Source organism: Benincasa hispida, chromosome 7, assembly GCF_009727055.1.
Source record: "Benincasa hispida cultivar B227 chromosome 7, ASM972705v1, whole genome shotgun sequence".
Taxonomy (NCBI): Eukaryota; Viridiplantae; Streptophyta; class Magnoliopsida; order Cucurbitales; family Cucurbitaceae; genus Benincasa; species Benincasa hispida.
Window position 1 is genome coordinate 16,198,783 of NC_052355.1, and position 25,529 is coordinate 16,224,311.

General features: G+C 29.7%; 1 protein-coding gene across 1 annotated transcript; it reads left to right on the forward strand.

The window, feature by feature from the left end:
• The first annotated feature begins 18,738 nt into the window (after positions 1-18,738).
• Positions 18,739-23,738, forward strand: LOC120081776. Its single transcript, XM_039036935.1, has 10 exons — positions 18,739-19,406; positions 19,531-19,668; positions 20,448-20,636; positions 21,764-21,901; positions 21,993-22,111; positions 22,203-22,335; positions 22,421-22,550; positions 22,656-22,735; positions 22,848-22,982; positions 23,070-23,738. The coding sequence occupies exons 1-10, from the start codon at positions 18,924-18,926 to the stop codon at positions 23,298-23,300; spliced, it is 1,776 nt and encodes a 591-aa protein (XP_038892863.1). The 5' UTR covers positions 18,739-18,923; the 3' UTR covers positions 23,301-23,738.
• Positions 23,739-25,529: the final 1,791 nt, after the last annotated feature.

Consider the following 25,529-nt stretch of genomic DNA (forward strand, 5'->3'; position numbering starts at 1 on the left):
CCAATCCAACCCAAATATTTGATGGTTGGGTTGGGTTGGGTTCATTTTTTAATAAGGGTTATTTGAGTCGAAGAAATTTACAATCCGAACCATTGGGTTGGGTCTAAAAAGTTTTTCAACCTAACCCAACTCAACCCATAAACATCTCTGTGCCTATAGTTGCAAACAAAGGACACAGTTAATATCCTAATTAATCGTTTGAAAAAGAGGTTGTATAATACTTAAAAAGTATGAGGAAATCCAATACTCATCCTCAAATTGGTTAAGATGTAGTTCCACATTTTGATCAAAGTACTTTACTCAAAATGTAGATGATACCCAGTTCTCAACCACTTCTTTTGGGATTGCCACGATCTAGTCACCAATATAAATTCTTCTTTTCGAGAATATGATAATCGTACCACCCATGTCGAAACTTAGCACATCTTCCCTCTATTTGTGAAGCACAGACACAAATATGGCTATACGATACGGATACGATCGGATACGTCGATTCGTCAATTTCTAAAAAATCAAGATACGAATACTTCTAAGGATGTGTCATTTTTTTTTATATATTTTTAAAAAATGAGGATACTGACGTTGAAGATACATTTTTTTTTTCAAAAAAATCTAGGATATAGATAAATTTAGCATACAAGTTAATGACAATAGCACAAAATAGAATACAAACACTGAAATACAATACAAAAAAGCAACATCTAAGATGTTGAAGTACAATTGTTAAGAAGATAGAAAAAAGTATGAAGATAAAGGAAGAACTTATTGTTGAAAATATCCAAATGATTTATATTTTGGTGGACTTTGTGGGGACTCAAATGTCAATTTGTAGTTTAGATGATTCTAGTCTAGGGTTTTGTCCGTTATATATATATATTTTTTTTTTAGTTTTGGACTCAAGTAGTGAAGTATTTTAAATAGGTTGTCTAATTTTAGATTGGAAAAGATTAGATGAGTTACTTGTCTTTTTTCTTTAAAAAAAAAATACACATAGAAATAGATACGTCAAATCGCGTGTCAAATATTTATCTGTAAAGTATCTGAAAATATAGATACATCAAATCGCTTGTCAGATATGTATTTGATAAGTATTTGGAAGTATCGGTATCCGATACGTGTCTGATACTGATTTTTTACCTCACATGAAGTATCTATGCTTCATAGCCTCTCATCGATAACCTCCCTCATCAACAGTTGATGAAGTAGTGTTGTATTGAACACCAAGTCCATGTCAATAAACTGTCTGAAGATAGTTATTGTGAACATATCAATAGGTGGGTGTAAACTTTTTCTTTAGAATGTTGTTCACAGTACCAATAGATGACAGACTCTTGACTTGTTCAGGAAATAAACCAATGACAGATACATTTTATTTCAACACTTCAGACAAAGATAATAGGGTCATTAAGGACAATCTATCTTAATGATTTACTAAGGATACCAAAATGAAATATGAGATAGTAAGCAAAGTCGATGTTGATGTTGTCTATGCACAATTAACAATTGACGAACAACGAAAGGTGAGAAACAACGAGAGTTAAATTTCATGTGAATCTCGAACCTACAAATAATGATCCAAGAAGGCAAGAAAGCAGTAGGAGAATGAAACAACGAAAAGAAGTTGATGCAGACGAACAAGGGAAGAAGAGGGAAATTTTTTGTTTCTAGGCTTTTAGGTAATCTGTTTAAAAAAAAATTGAGGGTATTATTGTAAAGGTTAGTAAACACAATCAAAAGTAATCCAATTACGGTTTAGCTCATTCCAACTACAAGTTAGTAAACACCATCAAAGATTATCTTATTACCATTATATGTCAGTAGGGGTGGAAATGGTTCGGTTCAGTTCGGTTTGGTGGTCAAATCGAACCGAACCGATTTGTTGGTTAAAACTGAACCGAAGATTCGATTTCAAATTCGGTTTTGGCATTTTTAAAAAATTCATGTTATATTTTTTTTAATTAAAAACGGTTCGGTTTTAAATTCGGTTTTGTTCTTTAAATTAAAAGCATTTCGGTTTAAATTCGGTTTTACTCTTTTTTTAAAATGTATAAATAAATAAATAAATAAATATATATATATTAGTTAAAAAAACGGTTCGGTTCGGTTTCAAATTCGGTTTTCGAAAATGAAATCGAACCAAACCGAATTAATTCGGTCTCAAAATTTCTTCAAACCGGATCGAACCGCATTTTTCGGTTTCACTGAATTTTCGGTTTGATTTGGTTTTTGCAATTTGAATTGACCACCTCTATCTGTTAGTCCCTTTACAATAGAATCTGTTTACAACTGCATCTTAAATCTCAAACGATTGAGTAAACAAGCAGTTTAATTCAAACACAATCATTTTTTGTTCTAAGGGTTTTGCCTTATGTCTATTATCTAAGATAATTTTAAAATTATATACATATAAAAAAAAAAAAAAAAAAGTCTTATTTTTAAGCTTTTTCTCAATTACTTTAATCATCCATTCACTATATTCTTAGCATTACAACAAACAAAATCATGGTGAAATATGTATCCCCTCTTATTCTAGTCATGGACCTCAGTTTCAAGAAATAGTATCTTTCATTAAACATTCACCAATGAAGTGAAAGTCCTTTTGAAAGAAGCTACTCAAGAAAAGATGGAGCATTTGCTACTTCTAAGACCAAGTATAAAGGAAAACAATCGAAGTATAAATAAATTTTAGAACTTTAAGATGCTATAACTTAAACATGTAGAACTAAATCTTAATTAATCGTTTTGGTATTAGACTTGATTTTTGTATACTAATCTAGGTGATCAATCTGGACTAATAATGAAAATAAAACCAATAAAAGCAAACCATGTTATGTGGTTAAGCAAAGTAAATTGTTTACATATTAGGCTTTTTCTTCTTTCTCCAATGCATTCACATATTTGAATTAAAAAGAAAAGTTTGACAAAGAAATAAAAAACAAAGCTAAAAAAAGGAGAAATTTCGGCTAATCATAAGTATCATGTCATCACAAAGAAATCCCAACATTTTAAATTTAGGGACAATAAAATATTAATGTGTCCCTAAATTGAAATTTGGAAGCAAACAAATAGCAAACTTTAGCATGTCACGTGTCTCCATAATGGTCGTTTGATCATAATAATAGGTTTGATCGAATTCAATATTGATTAAATTTGAAGCATAATCGATAATTTGGTTAGTAGCCTAATTTAACCTAAAATTGTAAATTGGGTTGGGTCGAGTAAATTAGGTTGCTTGAACCCAACATCCAAATCTAGTTCCACGCCCATGGTAGACAATTGGGCCAAATAAAAGTTTGGATCCAAGTCCAATTCCAATTTTTTTTGGCCCAAAAATAATCAAATACAAGCCCATATATAAGACTTCTAGAAAACTCTATAAATAGGAACATTACCTTTCATTTTGGAAGAGAAGATCAAAAACTTTGAAACACTTAAGATTATAACTCCCTTGAAGCTCTCAAGATCCAAAGACAAAAACTCTGAAGTTTTGGAAGCTAAAGAGTATAACTCTCCGAAAGAATCTAAATTATAAGACAAAAACTTCTTTTAAATTTTTGAAGGTTTCAAAATTGAAGCTCTAAAAAGATTTGGAAGATTAAAACTTTGTTCAAGTTTAAGAGAAAGCATCACATGATGATTATATATTAGAGACTATATTTGGTACACTATACTATATTGAATTTATTCAATGAATTAAAATTTTCTAGAAATCTCGTCAAGACACTAGAATTTTGATCATTCTTTACTTTTGAATAACTGAAAATCAAAACCAATAATAAAAAATTTTCATTTTTTTTTTTAATATTTCAAGCTTATGTATATGTTGTCATTAAACTTTTAAGGTTGAGTTTAATGTTGGAATGTCCACAACTACCAAGGCCCATGGTCCATACATATGTTCCCACTTGAAAGAATTCTTTGTCCCACATTAGAAGATTAAGGTATAGGAAGAGAGTATAAATATGAGAGCTCTCCAAAAGATTATCAAACGTAGTTAGAGTGGTAGTTAAGGATCTTCCGTACATGACTGTTGCCGTCCAATTAAATGAGTGGGTTCAAGTAACCACACTTTCGTAAATTAAAGATAACTTTGGATTTTTGACACAAAACTTCTTCATCTTCTTTTGTTCTCTACTTTCCTGATTCTGAGCTATTTTTCTCTCACCGATTCCAACCCTTCCCCTAACAAGTGTATGTTTGAGGTGGATGTTGTGTAAACCTTGTGAGCAACTGACATCAACTATTCACACCGAGGTCGTACTGAATTTGTTTTCAAGGTAATGGTTTCCACGACACAACGATCTCGATTCGGTTTTATTGATGACTAACATTTAGTACATTCTTAATCTTTAAAAAAATGTCTAAAATGTTTCTAAACTTGTAATTTAGTGAGTAATATAGATTCGGGGAATTTGTATGATGACCCAAAAATTGGGCCCAAAATGCCAAATGATCCAGCTTTTGAAAAAAAATGTCAAATGACTTTCTGCTGACATTATGGATTATTAAGTTACAAATTTGTCTTTTCTTTTTCTCTTTCCTTTTTCTCCAACGCGATTGATTTTCTTTTCTGGCTTCGACACGATTTTCTTCTTCTCCAGTGAATTTTCACTCTTCCGCTCAACGATTGAGCACGGCCTCCATTCCATGGTTCGGATGACCATCATCCGTTCCATTCCTCAACAAGATCTGACTGAAATCGGCGACCCATCCTTCATTCCATTCCTTAGCGAGAGCGAGAGAGTGGAAGAGAGGGGATGAAGACAACCCATCTCATGATGGCATGTGGCTCTGCGATGGAAGTTCACATATTGTTTGATGGATAAATTGTTCGTTGGATGTTCGCAAATGGATCAGCACCGAGAGCGAGATGGCTTTTCGCATGCGCAAGTTTATTTTGGTAATTTCACTCGAATCTGAAGTCAACGAAGAGTGATTTGGCATTTTTTTAAACAAAATTCGAATCATTCGACATTTTGGACCCAATTTTTGGTCATCCGTACAAATTCCCTTCGAATCTATAGATTTCCATGTATTAAAAGTGCTCATAAACCGTTTGAAAAAAAAAATGTACCGCTAGAACCTTAGTCCAAAGTTCAAAAGTATTTAATTCACCCTTCAATTCTCAGCTGTGAGTTTTTTTTTTTTTTTCAATTCACAACTTTTTAGACACAATTAAAAGATTAGATTCATATTAGAATACAAAAATCAAATTTCGTGTATAAAGTTAATAAAAAAACAGAAAAGAGATTGAGAAAATCATGTATTTTTTTTTTTTGAAAAAAAAAAACACTAACTAAAGTTGTAAGTTAACTTTAATCTATAAAACATTAGAAAAAAATGTAACATTAACGTAGAAAGAAAACTGTCCAAAAATTGTCCCCAAAAAAAAGTAAATCAAATTAGCGGTGTTCATGGATTGGGTTGGGTTGAAAAACTTTTTAGACCTAATCTATGATTGGGTTGGGTTGATTTGGGTTAATCGGGTTATTTATTTAAAATTTTATTCTAAAAAAAGCCAAATGTAAATACGTAAAAGATTAACAACTCAATTTGAAACTAGGTTGAAGAATAAATTATTCAAAAAATATTTAAATTAAATAAAATGAAAATCAATATAGGTATAAATAATTGTGTTATAAATAATAAAAAATATGTTTTAAAGTTAATAATAAATTGGGGTTGATTCGGGTTGGTTTCGGTTATATTAGGTAAACCCATGAATCAACCAACACATAAAATTTTCATTTATTTGAACCAATTCAATTCAAATGAGTTGATAACTCAATCCAAATCACACGGATTAGATTGAGTTGATCAATTTTTTCGGATCATCGGATTTTTTTGAACACTCCTAGATCAAATTTACAAATAAAATGTCAACAAAAAAAGAAAAAAAAAAAAAAACACATGAATGAGACAAAAAAAAATAGATATGAAACTGCAAGTGTCATAATTGCTCAGTTGCCTCAAAAATTTAAACGTGGCATAGTATTGGTTTTGGTTGTGGGTGAAGAATGTGTTTGCCGCTAACGTTCTCCACTATGCTCACTACCACTTGCCTCCCAACATAACCATTTCCTTCTACACGTAACACACCATTTTTTGTGTAACTTACAATGTTGCCTTGCAAAATTCACCTACTCTATAAGCATTTTTTTTTTTCAAATACAAAATATATAACAAAGGAAGGAATTTAGAAGTAGAAATAGTGTTTATTAACTTAATTTTTAAAAAAATAAAACCAAATGATCATTCGACGGGACCGAATGATTACTAAATGTGGATTTAGTTTTTGTAGTTTATAAACACATTTGATTTCTAATCATTAGTTTGCCAAACAATATATATAAGAAATTTCATTAAATATTGACTATATTTTTCATAATATGGACTTAAACATTAAAAAAGTTAGGAAAATTTTTAATTTACACCCCCTAAATTTTAGGGTTATATCAATTTAAACATGAATTAATAATTGTAATTAACACATTTCTTCAGACTTAGTTCAAAAAGTATCGTGCAAAACATATAATTATTTCAATGTATAATTGAATGAATTTAAACTCTTTATTAAGATTACATTTGAAAATCGTCTATGCATTCAATTCTTACACATATGTAGATGAAAAATACTCAAAAAGTATTTTCTTGAGTTTAGAATTTAGTTATTTTATGCTTAAGTTGTGGTCGTTAATGCTTTTTATGTTTAATTTGTCGAAAATCAAGCATTTGGACCGAAACGGGCTAATTTAAGTGTGAAATGACGAAAATACCACTAAAGTAAGTCAAACTTTAACCTATAGAAATATGAGGCTTGAAAATAGGTAAAAATGGGTGGAAAACGTGGAAGGAAGCATGCACGGCGTGTTGTGACGTCGTGCTCGACGCTGTAGACAGTAGCATCAGAACAGGGCAGCATCCCGACACTTTCCTGTGGCACTTTTCATACGAAAAATGTTCGTTTTTTTAGACAGCATCGCATCGCAACACTGTTCGATTTTATAAATATGTGTGTTATTTTACTGGGAAAAGGAGGCTGAGTTTTTAGGTTTTCTTAAAGTTTGTCAAGGGTCTCCATCGGGAGTTGAATTCTAGATAAAGACGACAACTTGGAGCTCAAAAAAGTTGGTGATCAAGGAGATCGTTGGAGAGTGATCCTAAGCTTGAGGATGACAGTCAAGAGCTCGACTTGCTTCTCTTTCCCTATTTAATCCTTTACTTTACTGTAATTGGAACATTATGAATGGTCTATATTTGTATTGTAGCCATGAGTGACCGGGTTGTGTTCTTAGTGCTTTTTTAGTTATTGATTTTTGCAAACTATTATGATTTTTTCTTAGTTTGGGTTAATGCATGAACTATTTTGACATGTTTGTGTTCATCGTTTTTGAACAATTGACCACTGTTTGAATGATTTGTATTTAATATCTTGCTTGATAGAGAAGGAATTAGATTAGATCTAGCATGTGCTAAACTGTTAATCGATTATGCATGAAGGTAAGAGATCAACAATGAAGGAACTTAGTTTTGCATCTAATTAATTAATGCATGAAAGTGAATTAATGATTAAGTATTAGAAAGAGTTGAGCTCGAAAGAGAAACCTGGATAAAAGACTTCTAGTCTATAGTTAGCATTTAATCAATCTAAGGTCAAACCAATTAATCTAGTTAATCCATTAATAAAGTCATTACACTAGGATTTTGCTTAGTTATGCCCCATTGTTATCATTTATATGCTTTCTCTAGATTTAGTTTAAATTATATCTTATCGTAGTCCAATTCCCTAAATAAAATTAGAAGAATCTTTAAGTAGCTAAAAGAATTGAAATCAATTTCTCGAAGGACGATATCTGATCTCTTGACCATTTAAATTATATTGTTATTACTTCATGCGTGCACTTGTGCGTATTACTAGAGTTCTTCGTATGTCAGATTAGAATTGGTGTTGGACAATTTTCAGGAAAAAAAAATCTTAATTGATAGTCTAAATTAATTCTCTTATAAAATTTTAAGGGTTTAATTAATAAAATTATAAGTCACACGCGATAATTATCAAAACAAAACGTATAAATTGACACACTTATGAAGATTCAAGATTTAAATCGATATTTTTGTTAGCTCGATGTTTAAATTGAATCAACCTCCAAAATTTAGAGTTATAAACTAAAATGAGAGCTAAATAGATTAAAGCGTTTTTTCAATCGTTTTAACATTATAGTGTTACTATATAAGGTGAAGTTTGAAACCTTTCCATTCTCTTAAAACGACTATTGAGAGTTTGTATGATAACGTTGCAATTTCCAGTTCTGGCTCTCTTTTTTCTTTTTCTTTTTCTTTTTCTTTTTCTTTTTTTTTTTTAAATAAACAGGTTTCATCAAAACAATTTTTTTTTTCTAAATTTTAAAAAATTTTCTAAACAAGAGGTAAATTTTGAGAAATTTAACAATAAATATATTATATATATATATAATATATATATATATCTTAAAGTTATTATTATTATTTTTCAATTCTCATGCATGGTACTTTTTTCTCTCATCTCTTTCTATACACCCTCTCTCACCTTTCTCCCATTCTCTTCCATTATTCTTTTTTTAAAAAATATTCTCTCTTCGGAAGGTTCGAAATATCAAAGTTCTCGATGTTAAGAAAATTTTGATAAAAATTTTGATGTCGATGAAAATTTCGAAAAACTTTATAAAAATTGTTGTAACTTATTAATAAAACTTTGAACGGATAACATTTAGGCCGCCATGTTTATGGGAGGTGTACTACAATAAAAGATAATTTGGAAACTTGGACCCATTTTTTAATTTATTGGCATTCTGCATTCGTACTAACAGGTGGTACTAGTTGAAAATCCATAACCAAGTAATGTAATTTGAATGACGAGCGTGAGGTGATCAATTAAATTACGTCCAAAAATTACCGTTATACTGGTTATGGTTATGGTTACCATTATTCTTACTGTTACCATTATAGTTTGACGCTCAAAGGTAAAGGTAACCGTAAATTCCGATCTAATTACATTTGTGATTGAGACCCTTGATCGATCTGTCAATAGAATTTAATTACGATTACACCAATTTTCATTACGAATTGGTAAACGTGACCTTAGATGTATATTGTAAATATTTGTGTAAATGACGATGTGAGAGCAAAAACTTAAAAAAGAGATGGAAAGATAATTACAAAATAGTATCAAATATTGGTAATCAATTACAAAATCAGAGACATGAAATATTTGCATCCAAAATAAATAATTATAAATTGTTTACTATAAAATGTACCTGCCTAAATATATGTTATTTTTCTCAAATATTGTTTTTTGAAAATGAAAGTTTTGGATGATAAAAAAAAAAAACAAAACTCAAACCAATTTAATGGAAACGGTTTGAATAAGGTTAAAAACAAATATAATTTCTTCTTTGTGTGTTTGTTTTTCAAATTCAATTTTTTAGAAATGAAAGCTTTGGATGGAAGATAAGTTATAAATTAAAAAAAAAATTAGAAATTAAAAAAAAAAAAGCACATTAGAAAAGCTTAATATTAAAAAAAAAAAAAAAATAGAAACGACATATAGAGAAAACAATATGACATGGTGGCTCATGGATGATATTCCCATGATATTTTAACGTGTATCCGTGATAATTTGATGGTATATCCATGATTTTGTTGAACTGCCAAAGATATATCCATAAAATAATATATCACCAATAAATCAACGATAAATCGTGAATATTCGAGAAAAAAATGATGTTACCTCCTAATAAATCTAAGAGTTACTTGATTTTATGATATTTTGAATATATCTTGGAATATCGCAATATTTTCATCCTTAATTGGAAATTCCTTTCTGTTTTTTTTTTCCCAAAGTTGGAAATGACATGAGTTTTAACATTATACAATACATATAGCGAACAATTACTAAAATAACCATAATCTTAAGTAAGATTAAACTATATTTATTTGTGTACCATTCAATCAATCTCTACGATGACTACTTTGAATTATGTTACTGAGAGTTTATTCATATCGATAATCTTTTTTTACAAATGGGATAGACAGATTTGAACTACGAATCTCTTGAACAACACATACTAACGTCAATTGAACTAAGCTCATTTTTATCTATAATCTTTTTAAAATATCATTTATTTAGCACAATATTTTTCTAGAACCTAAAATCATCCACTCTTATTTTTGTTTTATTTCAAAAAAATATATAAAAGTTAAGATTTGGACGATGGTTGTTTAGATTTATTCCATGTTTGAGAAATTTGAGGGTTTGACAATCACTCAAAATAAACACTTATTCTCAAGGCAATCCATATAAACCCTAAATTTTAGTGATTAGATTTTCATAATGTGTATATTAACTAATAAACTTTTAAAAGCTAGATTTATTATCTCAAAATATTCAAAATCTAAATATAATTTTAGCTTTGATATTATCTTATCACTTAATATTCACTCATTCCATATCCATCTACCTTTTTTTTTCCTTTTTTCAAAGTCATGTTATTTATATGTTTAAAAATTACCCATAATAATGGTAATGATTAAAATGCTATTTTCTCTTTTTAAGAAACTTATAAATTGAAATAAATATTTTAAAATTTGGACTAAAATTAAAGAATTATTTATATTTAGCCAAACTATCCATTTTAACACAATTAAAATACCCTGCAATAGAATCATCCACAAAATCCAAACAACAATATAATTTTTTTTAATATAAAAAGGTCAAACCAATTCCAACACGGGAAAATTAAAATGATATTATCCTTTTAGAAACTATTTAAGAAACTATTGTTGTTTTCAAACTATTTGTAAAAATATTGTTGTTATTGTTGTTATTTTTTTTTTTTTAAATAAGTCGAGGGTTGAAAATTGAACCCTCGACCTTGCCCTTCCTAATATTATTATTGAGTCTGTTTAATTTATCATTTCGGAGACCTTCATCTATCAAAAGATCGTATTTCTAAATTTTCATAAGGTCTAAAATTCCTTCCAAAGCTTGTTGAATAATTTTTACGGATTCTGTCATCTTAGTAAGTCTGACTAAATAACGAGCTAATGAATCTCCTTCTTTTTGCCACTAAACTTCCCAATCAAATTCGAGAGCGAGATTATGAGAGAGAGCGAGATTTTGAGTGAGAGCGAAAGCGAAATAACGAGATTTTGATAGAGAGCGAGAATACGTACAAATTTTCCTTTTTTTCCTTTTTAATTATTACACATTCCACCTTCTTCTTTCTTTCTTCTTTTTTTTTTTAATTTTCTATTTTATAAAAACAATTTCTAAAAATATTTTATTATTTTATTTAAACTCTAAAAAGAATAAATTAATAAAAATAATAACTCATAAAAATAAAAAAATTAAATTAAATATCTCATTTATATAAAAATAATTACAAAAATCAACGTGTCCTCAGTTTGACTCTGCATATGCATCATATGGGAGCAACTCTTCTACATTATGTGCAACCTCATCAAATTCATCCTCTTCCTAAACAGGTCCTCTACATCTAGTAGGTAGTAGAGGAACAATAGGTATATTGTACATATAATGAATTTCCTCCATATAGCTTTGGTTGTCACTACATATAGCAAGAACCTGGTTCGAATCATTCGCAACCTCATGGAGTCTACTGTTGTTCGATCTCTGTGAATTATAAAACAATTAGACAATATTTAAAATAAATTTAAATTAAAAATAATTAGATAATATTCATTCATTTACCATATGACCCACAGCTGCTCCCGGACGAGTAATGTAGCGCCTTGTGATATTATTATACCAATGAGTATATTCTAGAGTGACATCTATGTCAAACTGTTCAAGAGAAACTCCACTGCAATAAACCTTGCACGATAGTGCCATCACACTACCAAATGTGCAACTTTTTCGGACCAATCTCCAGTCCTTAGGTCAATATCATGCAGTATGGGTTCAGTATTACAAGGCAATGAGACATCCTGCTGAAAACCGAATTGTCTAATCACCCTGTCAGGAAGATGCCACTCACCAATGTGAAAACATATGAGAGGACTCACCGTCCGCCATATGTTTTGACCATTCGTACAAAAATTAGGCAAAGTATGCACAATAATTTTGTACGGCTCCCAAATAACCTGAAACACAAAATATTATATTAGAGAATATTAAAGACATATACAATAAAAATGTGAATAAAATAATCAATTAGGTTTAGTGTAATGTACCTGTTCAGGTTGAAGAGATCAAACATGTTTCTATATTGGCTGACTACATGTGTGGTTGTCCTAGTCACACAAAATTTGTCTCTCCACCTAAATTTTTAAATTGATAATTTAGAATGTAAATTAACTAGATCAGTGATATAAAAATTAAATTGAATTAAAACAACATATCGAGAACCTATTAATATGTTGTAGCTATAGAGTCATTGTTGGAAATCGCTCCCAAGCCCATAGTTGCAAAAGTATGAGAGGCCCAGCTATCTCTCGAACCTCAGGTTTTGTTGCTTTGCATAGTTGTCTATACAACCATGCCAAGTATGCCCCACCCCACGAATACCGTCCCACATCATGGAGGTTAGCTAACAGTGGTAGGAACATCAAGTGAACAAAATGACTTGATTTATCTGAAAACAGACTTCCACCCATCATTTGTAGTATATATGCTCGCACATATCTGATGACAGTTTTCTCGTCTGCATCATCTGTGAGCTCACGAAATTGTGTTCCTAACCATATTAAACTTAACCTCGATCCTTTAATCTTGTTGGCAGGTGGGGTCGCACCGAGGTACAGTTGATAAACTTCTAACCAGTCATCGTACATGCTCACCGTCAAAAGCATCTCATGTTCACGACCATCGAAATCCAACTCTTCAAATTCGTCATCCGTTTCTGTTCTGAAGTCTTTGTACAGGTTAGCCACCATATCTTCATTATCACATGGCGATGCAACTGACTCCGGATCAAGATCGATACATTGAGTTAGATCTTCAAATTGGTTAAATGATGTATCAGGATCCGCCCTATCATATTTACATTTACATACAAATGCACTACATTTGGCACTGGTATTGCCATTGAGAACATCAAGTTCATAGCTTGTGCATTCGAAATAGGGAATGACATATATCTTATTGATCCTGATGGTTCTAGATTGGGATGTCTATATATTATTTCTATCTGATTTGCTCCCATATCTACACTAAGTAACATCCCAACCATTTGAATGAATGGTATCAATTCAACTATTCACATTTATGATAAAACTTCCACTTAAGACAAACATCAATTTTTTGTATTATATTTTTTATAAGTATTAAAAAATATTATTTTTTAGTTTATAAACATAAACTTTTTAAGTTTTATGAACATCAACTTTTTAAATATAATAATAAATTAAACTTTTTATAACTATTTTTAAACATAACAATAAATTAAACTTTTTATAACTATTTTTAAAAATAACAACAAATTAAACTTTTCAAATTAAAATGAGGTAAACTTTTTAAAACTATTTTTTCAAATTTAGTACAAAATAAAAAATTAAATTAAATTAAATTAAACTTTTTCAAACTATTTTAAACTATATTTTCAAAGTTAATACTAGAAAATATCAACTTATCATAATAAACATAACAACAATAATTTTCATATGAATAAACTAAAATTTTCAAACTATATTAAACTTTTGAACTATACTAAACTTGTTAACTATCATAATAATTTTGTTTAAACTATAAATATCAACTTTTAAACATAATAATGAACCAAACATTTTAACACTATAAACATCAAAGTTAATACTAAATAAATCAAATATCATAAGAATAAACTAAACTTTTCAAATATCATAAGTTCAACTCACAGATTCGACGGTAGTTCTCTTTTTTCCTTCAAAGTGACAACGTTCACCCTTTTTTGGAGGAATAACTATAAAAAAATAATAATATAAGAACAAAAATAAAATTTATAATTATTCTTAAAAAATAAAAAATTAGTAGAGTAACGAACCAGTATAGTTGTGTGAGAATAATTTGTATTAAACGAAATAAGAGAAATGGAAATAGAAATGGGAGGAGAGGAAGATGATTTCGAAGGTTCGAAGGCAGTGAGGGGACAGTGAGCTATGAATGGGCAGTGAGCAAATCAAGGGGAGAGGAGTGAGCAAAATCAAGGGCAATGAGTCTTCAAAAATTATAGAGGGAGTGATTGAGGAAAAATGAAGAGGATGGTGGTTTAAAAGGATGTAGGTCAAGTGTTGAACACTCGACCCACGGGTTTAGGGTGGTTGAAAAGGCATTAAGGCTATGGCAGAGGGGCATGAATGCGTCAATGAATACATGGAATCAGAGTAGGGGAATCAGATCAGTCAGTCAATGCATGCTGGGAATTGTGTAGGGGAATCGGAGCAGGGGCAGCATGGTGATATATATGCACTTTTTCAAACTTATGGAAAGTAATAAAGTGAAGACGATTTCCATGTGGCAGACCATCTCAACTGACTGGTTGACCGTTTAATCCATGTGGCAGACTCAATCTCGCTATCGCTCACAATCTCGCTCTCTCCTACAATCTCGCTTTCAATCTCGCTCTCTCCTACAATCTCGCTATCTCTTACAATATGCTTCACCCACTTATTTTCCTTGTCGAGGGTTGAAGTTTCGACTTATGTATGCCAGAACTTCAATCTTCGACAATCTAATATACAAAATTAGCGAGATTCCCTTCTAGAGCGAGATCATCACAAAATTAACGAGATTTCCTTTTCCTTGTCGAGGGTTGAAGTTTCGACATACATAAGTCGAAACTTCAACCCTCGACAACCCTAATTTACGTATTGTTTCCAAGTTTTCTTTGTTTTTCGAGTTCTCAACGTTCGACCTCTACATTAGTCGAATCCTCAACCCTCGACTTCTAGCCTCAAAATCCCAAAACAACAATATTTCTCTAATAATGAAAACAACAATATTAATATTAAAGGTATATTTCAACACAATGGAATCTGATTTGCCTATACTAGATTATTTAATATTAAATGTATTATCCGTTGGATATAGATTTTTTTTTTTAAGTTGGATGTAGATTTTGAATTGATAATTTCCTTTATCGGCGTTTATTTTTTTATTATTTTTATTTTTGTAATACAAAAAAAAAAGGAGATCTAAAAGAATTTAAAATAACCTCTAAAAATCCTATTCCAAAAGCAGTTTGTTTTTTTTTTCTTTTTTCTTTTGGGAAGATATTCCAAAAATACTTTTAAAAAAAAGCTATGTATCCGTTTTTTTTCCTTTCATAATAACATATAAACAAAAAGTTTGCAAATATTTAGGGTTTATCTTAAATAAAGATATAAAGATACCTTACCTACTAAACTGAATTTTAATTAGCAATTATTTCCCTTTTTTAAAAAAAAAAAAATTAAAAATAACATGTTACTTCAAACCAATTTCCTTTTTTTATATTCTAATTATAAAAAAGATATAATGTCTTTTGATTTAAAATCAAAATAAAAATAAATTGTAGAGAAGGAAAAAATGAAAAAAAAATGAAAAAAAACCAGGGATTTGGATGGATGAAAAAGATAGAAGAAGAAAGAAGGAGCCAAAGTTAAAACAAAATCGTGTGTGGATCTTATGTGGGACCCACTAGGTAAAATTAGTAAACGTGTGAACAAATCATGCCTAACACGTGTTCATGCAGAGGTTCGAGATTTGAATTCAACTGCAAAACATTAGTATATTTGTGAATTGGAGGTTTCACCAACTTATTTATAAATATAGCAAAATCTTACTATTTATGATGATTGATCGGGTCTATCGAATAGATGATGACAGGTGAATCTTACTATTTATGATGATTGATCGGGTCTATCGAATAGATGATGACAGGTGACATTTTACTGTACCTAGAATATATTTTCAACGATTTTATTATTTAAAATAATTATCCTATAAAAAATCTATTAATACTTTTTTACTCTATTAAAATTCTATTAATAATCTTTTTATACATTTTATAAACTATCTATAAAAGATAGCACAACATAAAATATATATATATATATATATACCACAACTTAATTTGGGTGCAAAAGACAACTTAATTATTAATATGAAGATTTGAAAAAGTCATTTTTATTTGAACTTTTTTATATAAAAATACGTTTTGAAAGTGTTTCGAATGATATTTTAAATAGTTACCAAACATTTCAATTATTTTCAAAATGATTCAATTTCAAAATTAAACAATTGAAAAGTAGAATCAAATACACCCTAAATCATTTATATAAATTTTTTGTCTATCCATACATATTTTTTGTACATCTCATCCTAATCATACAGTTTTTTTTTTTTTTTAAAAGAGAACGGAAAAGAGTTGAAAACAAGTGTAAGTTGCGATTCTATGAGAATCTTAACCGCTTAGGTTGTTTGGTAAAACAACTTATTTGTTCTACTAAAGATATTGGATGGAGCTTCTAGATTTTAGCCTTTAAATTTGTATCTTTATCCCAAATTTATTATTCATTAATTTATTTTCTCACATCTATTCCAAATTTTAATTGGTTCAATTAGATATTTTATTAACATAATTAGTTGCAATTCAACTCATATATATTTTTAAATAATTATATTATAATAAAATATGAATTAAATATGAATATAAAGACAATTCAAATTATAATTTACTTTTGTTTATTTAAATTACCCAAATTTAGTATTAATTTATTAAACATCATAACTAGTTTTTTTCTAATTTAAAATGGTATGTTACCAAACATTATTTTACTTCTTCTCATCACGGTTTTTTTTAAAGCATAATAACAATTATTTTAAAAGCTACAAAAATCTCAAACTAAACTTACATACTTTTATATATCTATTCCAACATTTTTTTTCTTAAGTTGTAGTCCATATACTTTAATCTACAACTTAATTCATTTTTCTTTTTAAATTTTAGTCCATATGTTTAGGTATAGTTTATTTAAAAGAAATAAAAATTTCTATTCCAATTAAAATTAACTATTAAAATAGAATTAAATGGTGAGTCCCACGACCATCTTACGAGTAGGATTGACCAAAAAAAAAAAAAAAAACACAGCAAAGCCGAGGAATCCTTAATTTGATTGGGGATAGGGTCAAACTGGAAATAAAAGGATGAGGAAAGTATCCTCACCCCGAGTCCAACTCTGCCCCATTTAGTTTTTTAATATATTTTAAAAATATAAATATATAAATACACAAAAATGTATAAAATTTTAAGAAATTTGGAAAAGATTGCTGTTTTTTAAAATTTCGATCATTTTTCATTTTTTGAATTTGTTACTTAATGTGATGTAAATGTAATAAAATTTTTATAATTTTTAACTTTCTGATTTTTTAAACTAACTTATTAACTTTCTTTTAATGAAAGGATATTGTTTTTATTTTCAACCAATATGTGAGATTAATAAGGTTAAATATATATTTTTTAATATTTTTTATTCCAATGGTGTTTTTCAATATATCGAGGATGGATCTTCGTAGGGACTTGATTTCGCGACGGGGAATCCTATCTCGTCTCCAACTTTAATTTGCAGGGATGAAGATTAATTTCTCTTTCGGGGATAGGGATGGGAAATGCCCCTACCCTATTACCAACCCTACTTGTGAGTTACAATATAGCTTCTATCATTTCACTCTCATCAATTTATGAAAAATTCAATATCTTTCTTAATTATTTTACTATTATTCATCTTATTTATATTATTTCTACTAGTGAAAGAAACATATACTTATTATTTTATAAGTGTGATTTTATTAATAAAATTTAAAATATTTTATTTTAGTCAATATGAATATAGTTCACATAAAATTTGTATTATCAATCTTGAGATTATAGATGGAATTTTTCCGGCCGTTTTAATTCTAAAATGAAAAATAAATAATCTATTTCAATTTCAATTTTATTATTTAATTTATTAAAACAATTTTTTACTAGATAGCACGTATTTTTATATTTTTCTAATACAAATTTATTATATATTTTTTCTAATACAAATTTATTTTATTATTTTCTGTAGTTCTATTTTAATTAGTAATTATGGGTTGATATCTAAGATAAAATTGTTAAGAGTATATTTTGAAAATAAGAGATTCAATGAAAACAAAATTGTATTTCATTTTCAAATGTGTTTGATAGTAAGTTCAGAAAATAGATTAGAATTTAATAAAACATAAAAAAAACTAGTTGTAGTTACCATTAATATTTAATTGACAAAAAACTGATGAAATTTTATATATAAGTATGGTTTATGTTAAAAAAATTATATAATAAGACATGTTTTTCTAAATGTTTCTATCTTTATTTAATATAATTATTTATAAAATTTAAAATTCAGAATATAATAAAAAAATATAAAAATTTATTTTCAAAATTTATATGATAATTCGAAAACAATTTTCAAAAATAGAATTTAGATGGTCCCTAAACAAATATTTATTCAACTCGAATCTGAAACAAAATTTAGATTCTAATAAATTCCTACATATAATTTTGAAGCATTAGTATTATATTTACCATTTTTTTTTTATAAAAAAAAAAAAAAAGCAGATGCATTTTTGAGATTTAACCTTTACGAGAATCAGAAAATCATGGGCCAATGGCATTTCTGTAAATCTGATGATGTTCATGGGCCTTTATCGTAAGTCAACGCTTTATAAATATCATTTCTCCGTCTTTGAATCCTCTTTGTCGATTCGATCTCACGGACCTCCTTCCATTCCTCTCTTTCACATAATTTTTTCTTCATTCAATTCATCATTCTCCTCCTCCTTCTTCATCTCAATCTCAATTCCTTTTCTTTTCTGTTTGGACCCAGTAGAATTGTTTTCTGATTCTCAGTTGAATTCCATTTCCCTATCATTATCATCCTCAACCATGGAGGACAAGCACGTTGCTTTCGAATCCGCCCCTACAAATGAAGATCACGACGCCCCCATTTCTCACACCCATGTTGACCATGGCTGGCAGAAGGTTACCTACCCTAAGCGCCAAAGGAAGACGGCCAAGCCCTCTAACGATGTTGTTCCCGGCAAGATCGTGTCTAATGGTACCGTTCCTGGCGCGGACAACGTTTTTCGTTCGCTTGAGCAGAAATTTGAGGAGCGCCGCCGCCGAATTGTGGAGGCGCAGAAGGCGACTGCTATTGATGACGACGAGGCTGTTCCGGTTAGATCGAAGATCAGGTCTGATGATGAGGATGGCGAGGATAGTGATGGAGAGGGTGCGGAGAATGGAAAACCTAACGAGGAGGCTAAGAAGGTGAAGCAGAAGAAACCGAAGAAGCCTAAGATTTCGGTGGCTGAGGCGGCTGCGAAGATTGATGTGAACGATCTGTTGGCGTTTTTGACCGATGTGTCGGTAAGGCGATATGATCTGCTTTATCTGATCTATTTTGATTTGATTGTTTGGAAAATAATTTGCTAGCGATTGATTGCTATTGATTCTTCCCTTATTCTTCTTCCATGTTTATGTTTGGTGATAGGGCTCGTACGAGACTCAGCAGGATATTCAGCTGATGAGATTTGCGGATTATTTTGGTCGCGCATTTTCGGGCGTGAGCGCTTCTCAATTTCCGTGGGTCAAAACGTTAAGGGAGTCTCCGGTAGCTAAGATTGTTGATGTGAGTTTACCGATCTTTGTTTTTTTTTCGTTTGTTTGTTTGTTTGTTTGATTTTTTTTTTTTTTTTTNACCACAGTCGAAAACTTGGATCAAAAGTCTGTTTCACACAATTTATAGAATGTTTGTCACATTGTTCTTGTTTGCTTTTTCGTTTGTTTGTTTGTTTGTTTGATTTTTTTTTTTTTTTTGTATTTCTCTGGAATTCTCCTTGCAGTGGGTGAGTTCTTAGATCCGTGTATGCATATTTATGATTGTTTGTGCTTAATCCTTTGGTCCCTTGTACTGGTGAAGAATAATATTTGGGCTAAATATTTGGTGTTATCGATTATGTTCTATTTCTATATCATATAGATGGATATTTGGTGTTATCGATTATCATGCTCTGATTGTCTTTGTTTTTTCAATAGTTGTTCATGTTTTTGATTGAATTGGCAGAATTTTGGGGGTAATTGGTAAACAAGAACTTTGAACTCTTTGTGTTTGCCGTTGATTTTGGGTGACATGAGCCTATCCTACTGAATTAGCAGTTGAGCTAGTTTTCTTGAGCAGTAGAATGCGTTTTAAAAGTTGTTTGGTGCAGTATTAAGTTAAATCGAATTGCAATCTAGTTTTTATAATTAGCTGCCTAGTTTTCAGTTTTCTCTCTTCCTTTTTCCAACTGTGTGACCTCCAGTACCTACATTCTTTTTCTTCACGGGTTCTGACTTAAAATGGATGGAGTTCTTTTTTATGAAAATGGTTCACCTTGTGACTTAATTATTGCATCTACTCTTTTGCAGATCCCCCTCTCTCAGATTTCTGAGGATGTTTATAAGGCATCGGTTGACTGGCTTAACAAACGTTCTCTTGAGGCGCTCAACTCTTTTGTTTTATGGTCTTTAGATAGCATTCTTGCTGACTTTGCAATCCAACAAGCTAGTACCAAAGGCTCTAAAAAGGGAGTACAACATGCTTCATTGAAATCGCAGGTAACATTGGTAGCATCAATCCTTGTTGGTTCGAAGTTTATGTACATTGGGAGGGATAATGATGCATTGGTTTGTTCATATTGGGTGATACAGCCCATGTGTACTACTAATATTGTGATGTTCAAGGTTTGAGCATCTACGACATTTTAGATTTCCATTAATTAAAAATTAGGTGCTGGATCTAATGAATGGAGAAAAGATGTGAAATATCAAGAACGAAGGAAATTTGTTGTTTCTTAATGAGAAAATTGAATTAAATTTAGGGAGGTACTGTTTATTATTATTTTTTGAGTATATGAAGCTAAATGAACTTGTTCTAACTAGTTCTGTTTCAGCAATCAAAGAACACTTAATTAAACTCATATAGTCATTCTATAAAACTTAAAATAAGTCGATTATATTTGATGTAGGCCAACCTTAAAATTATATGGTTTGTGGTTGTCTGGCTAAGATGAAGGATAGATATCAAGGTTGATGAAATATGAAATTTGAATATTATAAAGTAACCTCGAGTAACTCAACATTTATTAACTAGTTTTTGGCCTTGTTTGTTTTCTTGAAATTTGTAAAGCTAAAATGAAATGCAGGGTCTTCAAGATGATCTAAAAGAGGCTGAAAAACCTAGGAAATCTACTGCCAATATTATTTTAATGAAATTAGAATGTTATAGCCATCTTCGGCAGTAAATGGAATCTTACATAGATTGAAACTATATAATATACTAATACTAATACTTATTCTAATAATAAACACAACTAGGAATAGGAAAACATTACCATAAGCAAACAATCTATTTACTTTTTGATTGGATGAAAGTGATGAACCATGATATGCATCGCTATTATCCATCTCTGATTTCTTGATATATATTTGTTTACAGTCTATGTTTTCCATTTTTGCGTCTCATTTTATTTTATTGTTTTTTTATGACTTGTCCTTTCACGTTTGTTCTTCTGGAATACATATTTGACCTCGGCAAATTTGTATATCAATGGCTTTCTATTTATTAGTAAAAATCAGCTGGACACTGATACTTTTATTTCTCCTTTTATCTGTATGGATGGAGGGAGAGTGTTGTTCGCATATTTTTGTGTTTGATTCAAGAATTAACATTTATTGCATAGCAGGTTGCCATCTTTGTAGTCCTAGCAATGGTATTACGAAGAAAGCCTGATATCTTATTTCACGTATTGCCAACAATAAGGGAAAACTCAAAGTATCAAGGACAGGATAAGCTTCCAGTACTTGTCTGGATGATAGTTCAGGTGAATTGATATTAATGTGTGATATAATTTATTGATTTTTTCAATTTTAATTTTATCCTTCTTATACTGGGTGTCCTTATTCCATTGCCAGGCTTGTCAAGCAGATCTTGCAATAGGACTTTATGCATGGGCACATAACCTTTTGCCCATAGTTAGTAGTAGAAGTTGTAATCCCCAATCTAGAGATCTAATTTTGCAGCTAGTTGAAAGGTGGGGAATATAAGGATGATCTTCCAATGCAAGATCTTTCCTCAACTCTTTCGATTTTCTTTCCTGATTGTGAAAGATTATTTTTCTGCAGAATTTTGTCCACTCCAAAAGCTCGTACTATTCTAATAAATGGTGCAGTAAGGAAGGGGGAGCGATTGATTCCGCCTTCTTCATTTGAAATACTTCTACGGGTTACTTTCCCTGCATCGTCAGCTAGAGTGAAGGTCGGTATAGTCGAGGAAACTGCTGATACTGTCTAAATATGTAATTATGCCTTTTTGTTTTTTTAACATTGTGTGCTATTTGTAGGCTACTGAAAGGTTTGAGGCTATCTATCCAACCTTGAAGGAGGTTGCACTTGCTGGCTCTCCTGGTAGTAAAGCAATGAAACAAGTTTCACAGCAGATATTTAGTTTTGCTGCCAAAGCAGCAGGAGAAAGTATGATACTTATTTTGAATCTGGAATCTTTTTAACCCTTTGTAAGTCATATCAAGGAAACTGTTTTGTTCATTAAACATTTACCAAGGGAATATCCATTAACAGGTGTTCCAGAGCTATCTGGAGAAGCAACTAACATTTTCATTTGGTGTTTAACTCAAAATGTTGATTGCTACAAGCAATGGGTGAGTTATTATAGTTCCTTTTTCTAAATGTTTAATCATTTTAATTCGATTCTTGATCCAATGTGGAATATTTAAACTCATCCTTTCAAATATACAATTGTTCTTTTTGTAGGACAAGATTTATCAGGATAACCTAGAAGCTAGTGTCTCTGTTTTGAAAAAACTTTCTGATGACTGGAAAACACATTCTCTAAAACTAGCTCCATTTGATGCTTTGAGAGAAACATTAAAAAGTTTCAGAATCAAGGTAATTCTCTTATTCTTGAGCAAAACCTAACTAGTAGTTGACCATTCTTCCTTCTTATTATTTTTTTTCCATATTCTTTGTCGATAGAACGAGAAGGCATTGGCTGATGAAGAAGAGAGCGATCGCCAATCAAAATACAAGGAGGCAGATAAGTATGCTAAGGCAATGCAGAGCAGGGTTTCACGAGGCCATGGATGTCTTAAAAGTATGGCTTTTATCGTCATCGCTCTAGGTGTTGGTGCTGCAGTCATGTCGCCAAACATGGAGTCTTTGGATTGGGAGAAACTCACTGCTTTCATCCCACAACACTCTTTCTGAGTTGGCCCTTCCTGCATTGTCAGCCAACCGTTTCGAATTTCGATGTTTTCCGCCTTCGATGAAGCCGACCTTGGCTCCTTTTCGGGGTCAGGAAACCGAAAATCCTCTGGTAACAGAATTGCACCAACTAAGTCAGCCCTTTTATATCCTTTTTGTGTTCCTCATAGGGATACAAAAGTAGTGGTAGTAGTAAGGTTTTTAAGTTAATACTGCTCAAAAAGGCTCAATAGCCATTTTAGCATCTTTTGATTTGATTTTTGACTTTTTTCTTTTCTCTTTTTTTTCTCCATTTGTTGTTAGATTTGTTTATGTTATTTGCCCTCTCTAACCTTCACAGTCTTGGCAGTAGATCAAAAAGGGAGTTGGATACAAATGTAATTTCGGAAGAAAGAATGTGTTTCATTTTTATATGGGAATTTTGTAACCTTTATTTTTTTTTGTGCCTTTGTTATTTCTCAATTTCTTTCCAGTCTTTTGTAACTTGTTATTTTATGATTTTTACTTAAAAAATTGTGTTTAATAAGGTGATGCCATTGGTTAGACCAAACCGTTTTTTTAAATGGAAAAAAAAAAAAAAAAATCTTTTTGGTTGTAGATTTTAGATCTAATTTTTATTTACTCCTTAGGTTTCAAAATCTTACACATTTATGTTTCGTTTGGTAATGATTTGGTTATAGGGATTTTGTTTTTGAAAATTAAGCTTATAGACAATACTTTTATCTTCAAGTTTCTTCATTTGTTATTTATTTTTTATTATGGTTTGAAAAATCAAGTAAAAAAAGTAGTAGGCTTTTAAAAAAATTTTGTTTTTGGAATTTAGTTAAGAATTCAACCATTATTGGGTAAGAAATAAGTTTAATTTTAAAAAATTCAAAATAAAAAATAAAATGATTACCAATGGGATTTTAAAGTTTTGAATAGGGTTTTAATTTAGTCTCTAGGTATTTTACCTTTTAATGTTTGAATTTTCTTTCAATCTGGTCTCTATATTTCAAGATTTATATTTTTAACTTTGATTTTAAATATTCATTTTCGTCTTTAGAATTAATTTATATTAATAAATTAAAAATTGTTAAAAGAATGATAATTAAGCTTTATTATTTTCTATCACTTTTAAAATTAAAATTGAAAATTTACTTCATAATTATTTTAATTAATTAATAGAAATTGACATCAATAATTAAAAGTAAGTATTTGAGATTAAAAATGTAAAATTGGACCATATTGAAATAAAATTTTAAATTTAAGGATTAAATGTGTAACTTTTTAAAACCTCAAATAGAAACGGTTTTAAAAAGGTATTATTTTTTTTATATTTTATTCTAAAATAATAATAATAATTTTGGTTTCAGGTTTTGTATTTTCTATTGGACAATATCATTGGAAATGGTTTAGGACAAAGAAGCAAATGCTATTACTGTTTTTCTCAGCTTCTAGAACACGTTTTTCACGTTTTGTTGTACATAGTGGAATTTCTGCGCAATTTATTATTATTATTATTATTATTATTTAACTAATAAGGTGTGGATCAAATTTTTTACTTCGAAATTGATAATAGAAATTTGAATAAATATTACTTTAACTTTGAGTGTTGTATAACTTTGGAAATTGTATTAATTTAAATCTAAATTAATAATTGTATCAATTTAAATATTGAGTTTTCATAATTATATTAATTTAAGTCATGCATTATGTTTTATTTGGATACACTTATATTCAGAGTTTAAATTGACATATTTATGAAAGTTTATAGTCTAAATCGATACACTTATGGTTATGAAAATTCATAGTTTAAATTGATACACTTATTGTTCATGGTTTAAATTATATAATATTATTGGTTTGGTGTTTAAATTGATATAAATCCTAAAGTTTAGTGTTTAAATTGATACAACCCTCAAAGTTTAAGGTTTAAATTGATACAATTATTAGTTTAGAGTTTAAATTGATACAATTCTCAAAATTTAGGGATATAAATTAATATTTACTCTAAAAGTTTATATCAATTTAGTTATATTGATTGGCTCCAAAAGTCTCTCAATAATGTTTTAAATTTGTATTTTGCAATTTAAAATTTAATAAATATATTTTTGTCTTTCTAATCTGCTTTTAAGATTGTGGCTACTTTCTCAATTTTGGTTATGGTTTTTTCATTTTTAAAAAAATAAGTAGGCAAAGTTTACCAGTATAATTTAGTCAATTAACTTTTCAGTATTAAAAAAAATAAAA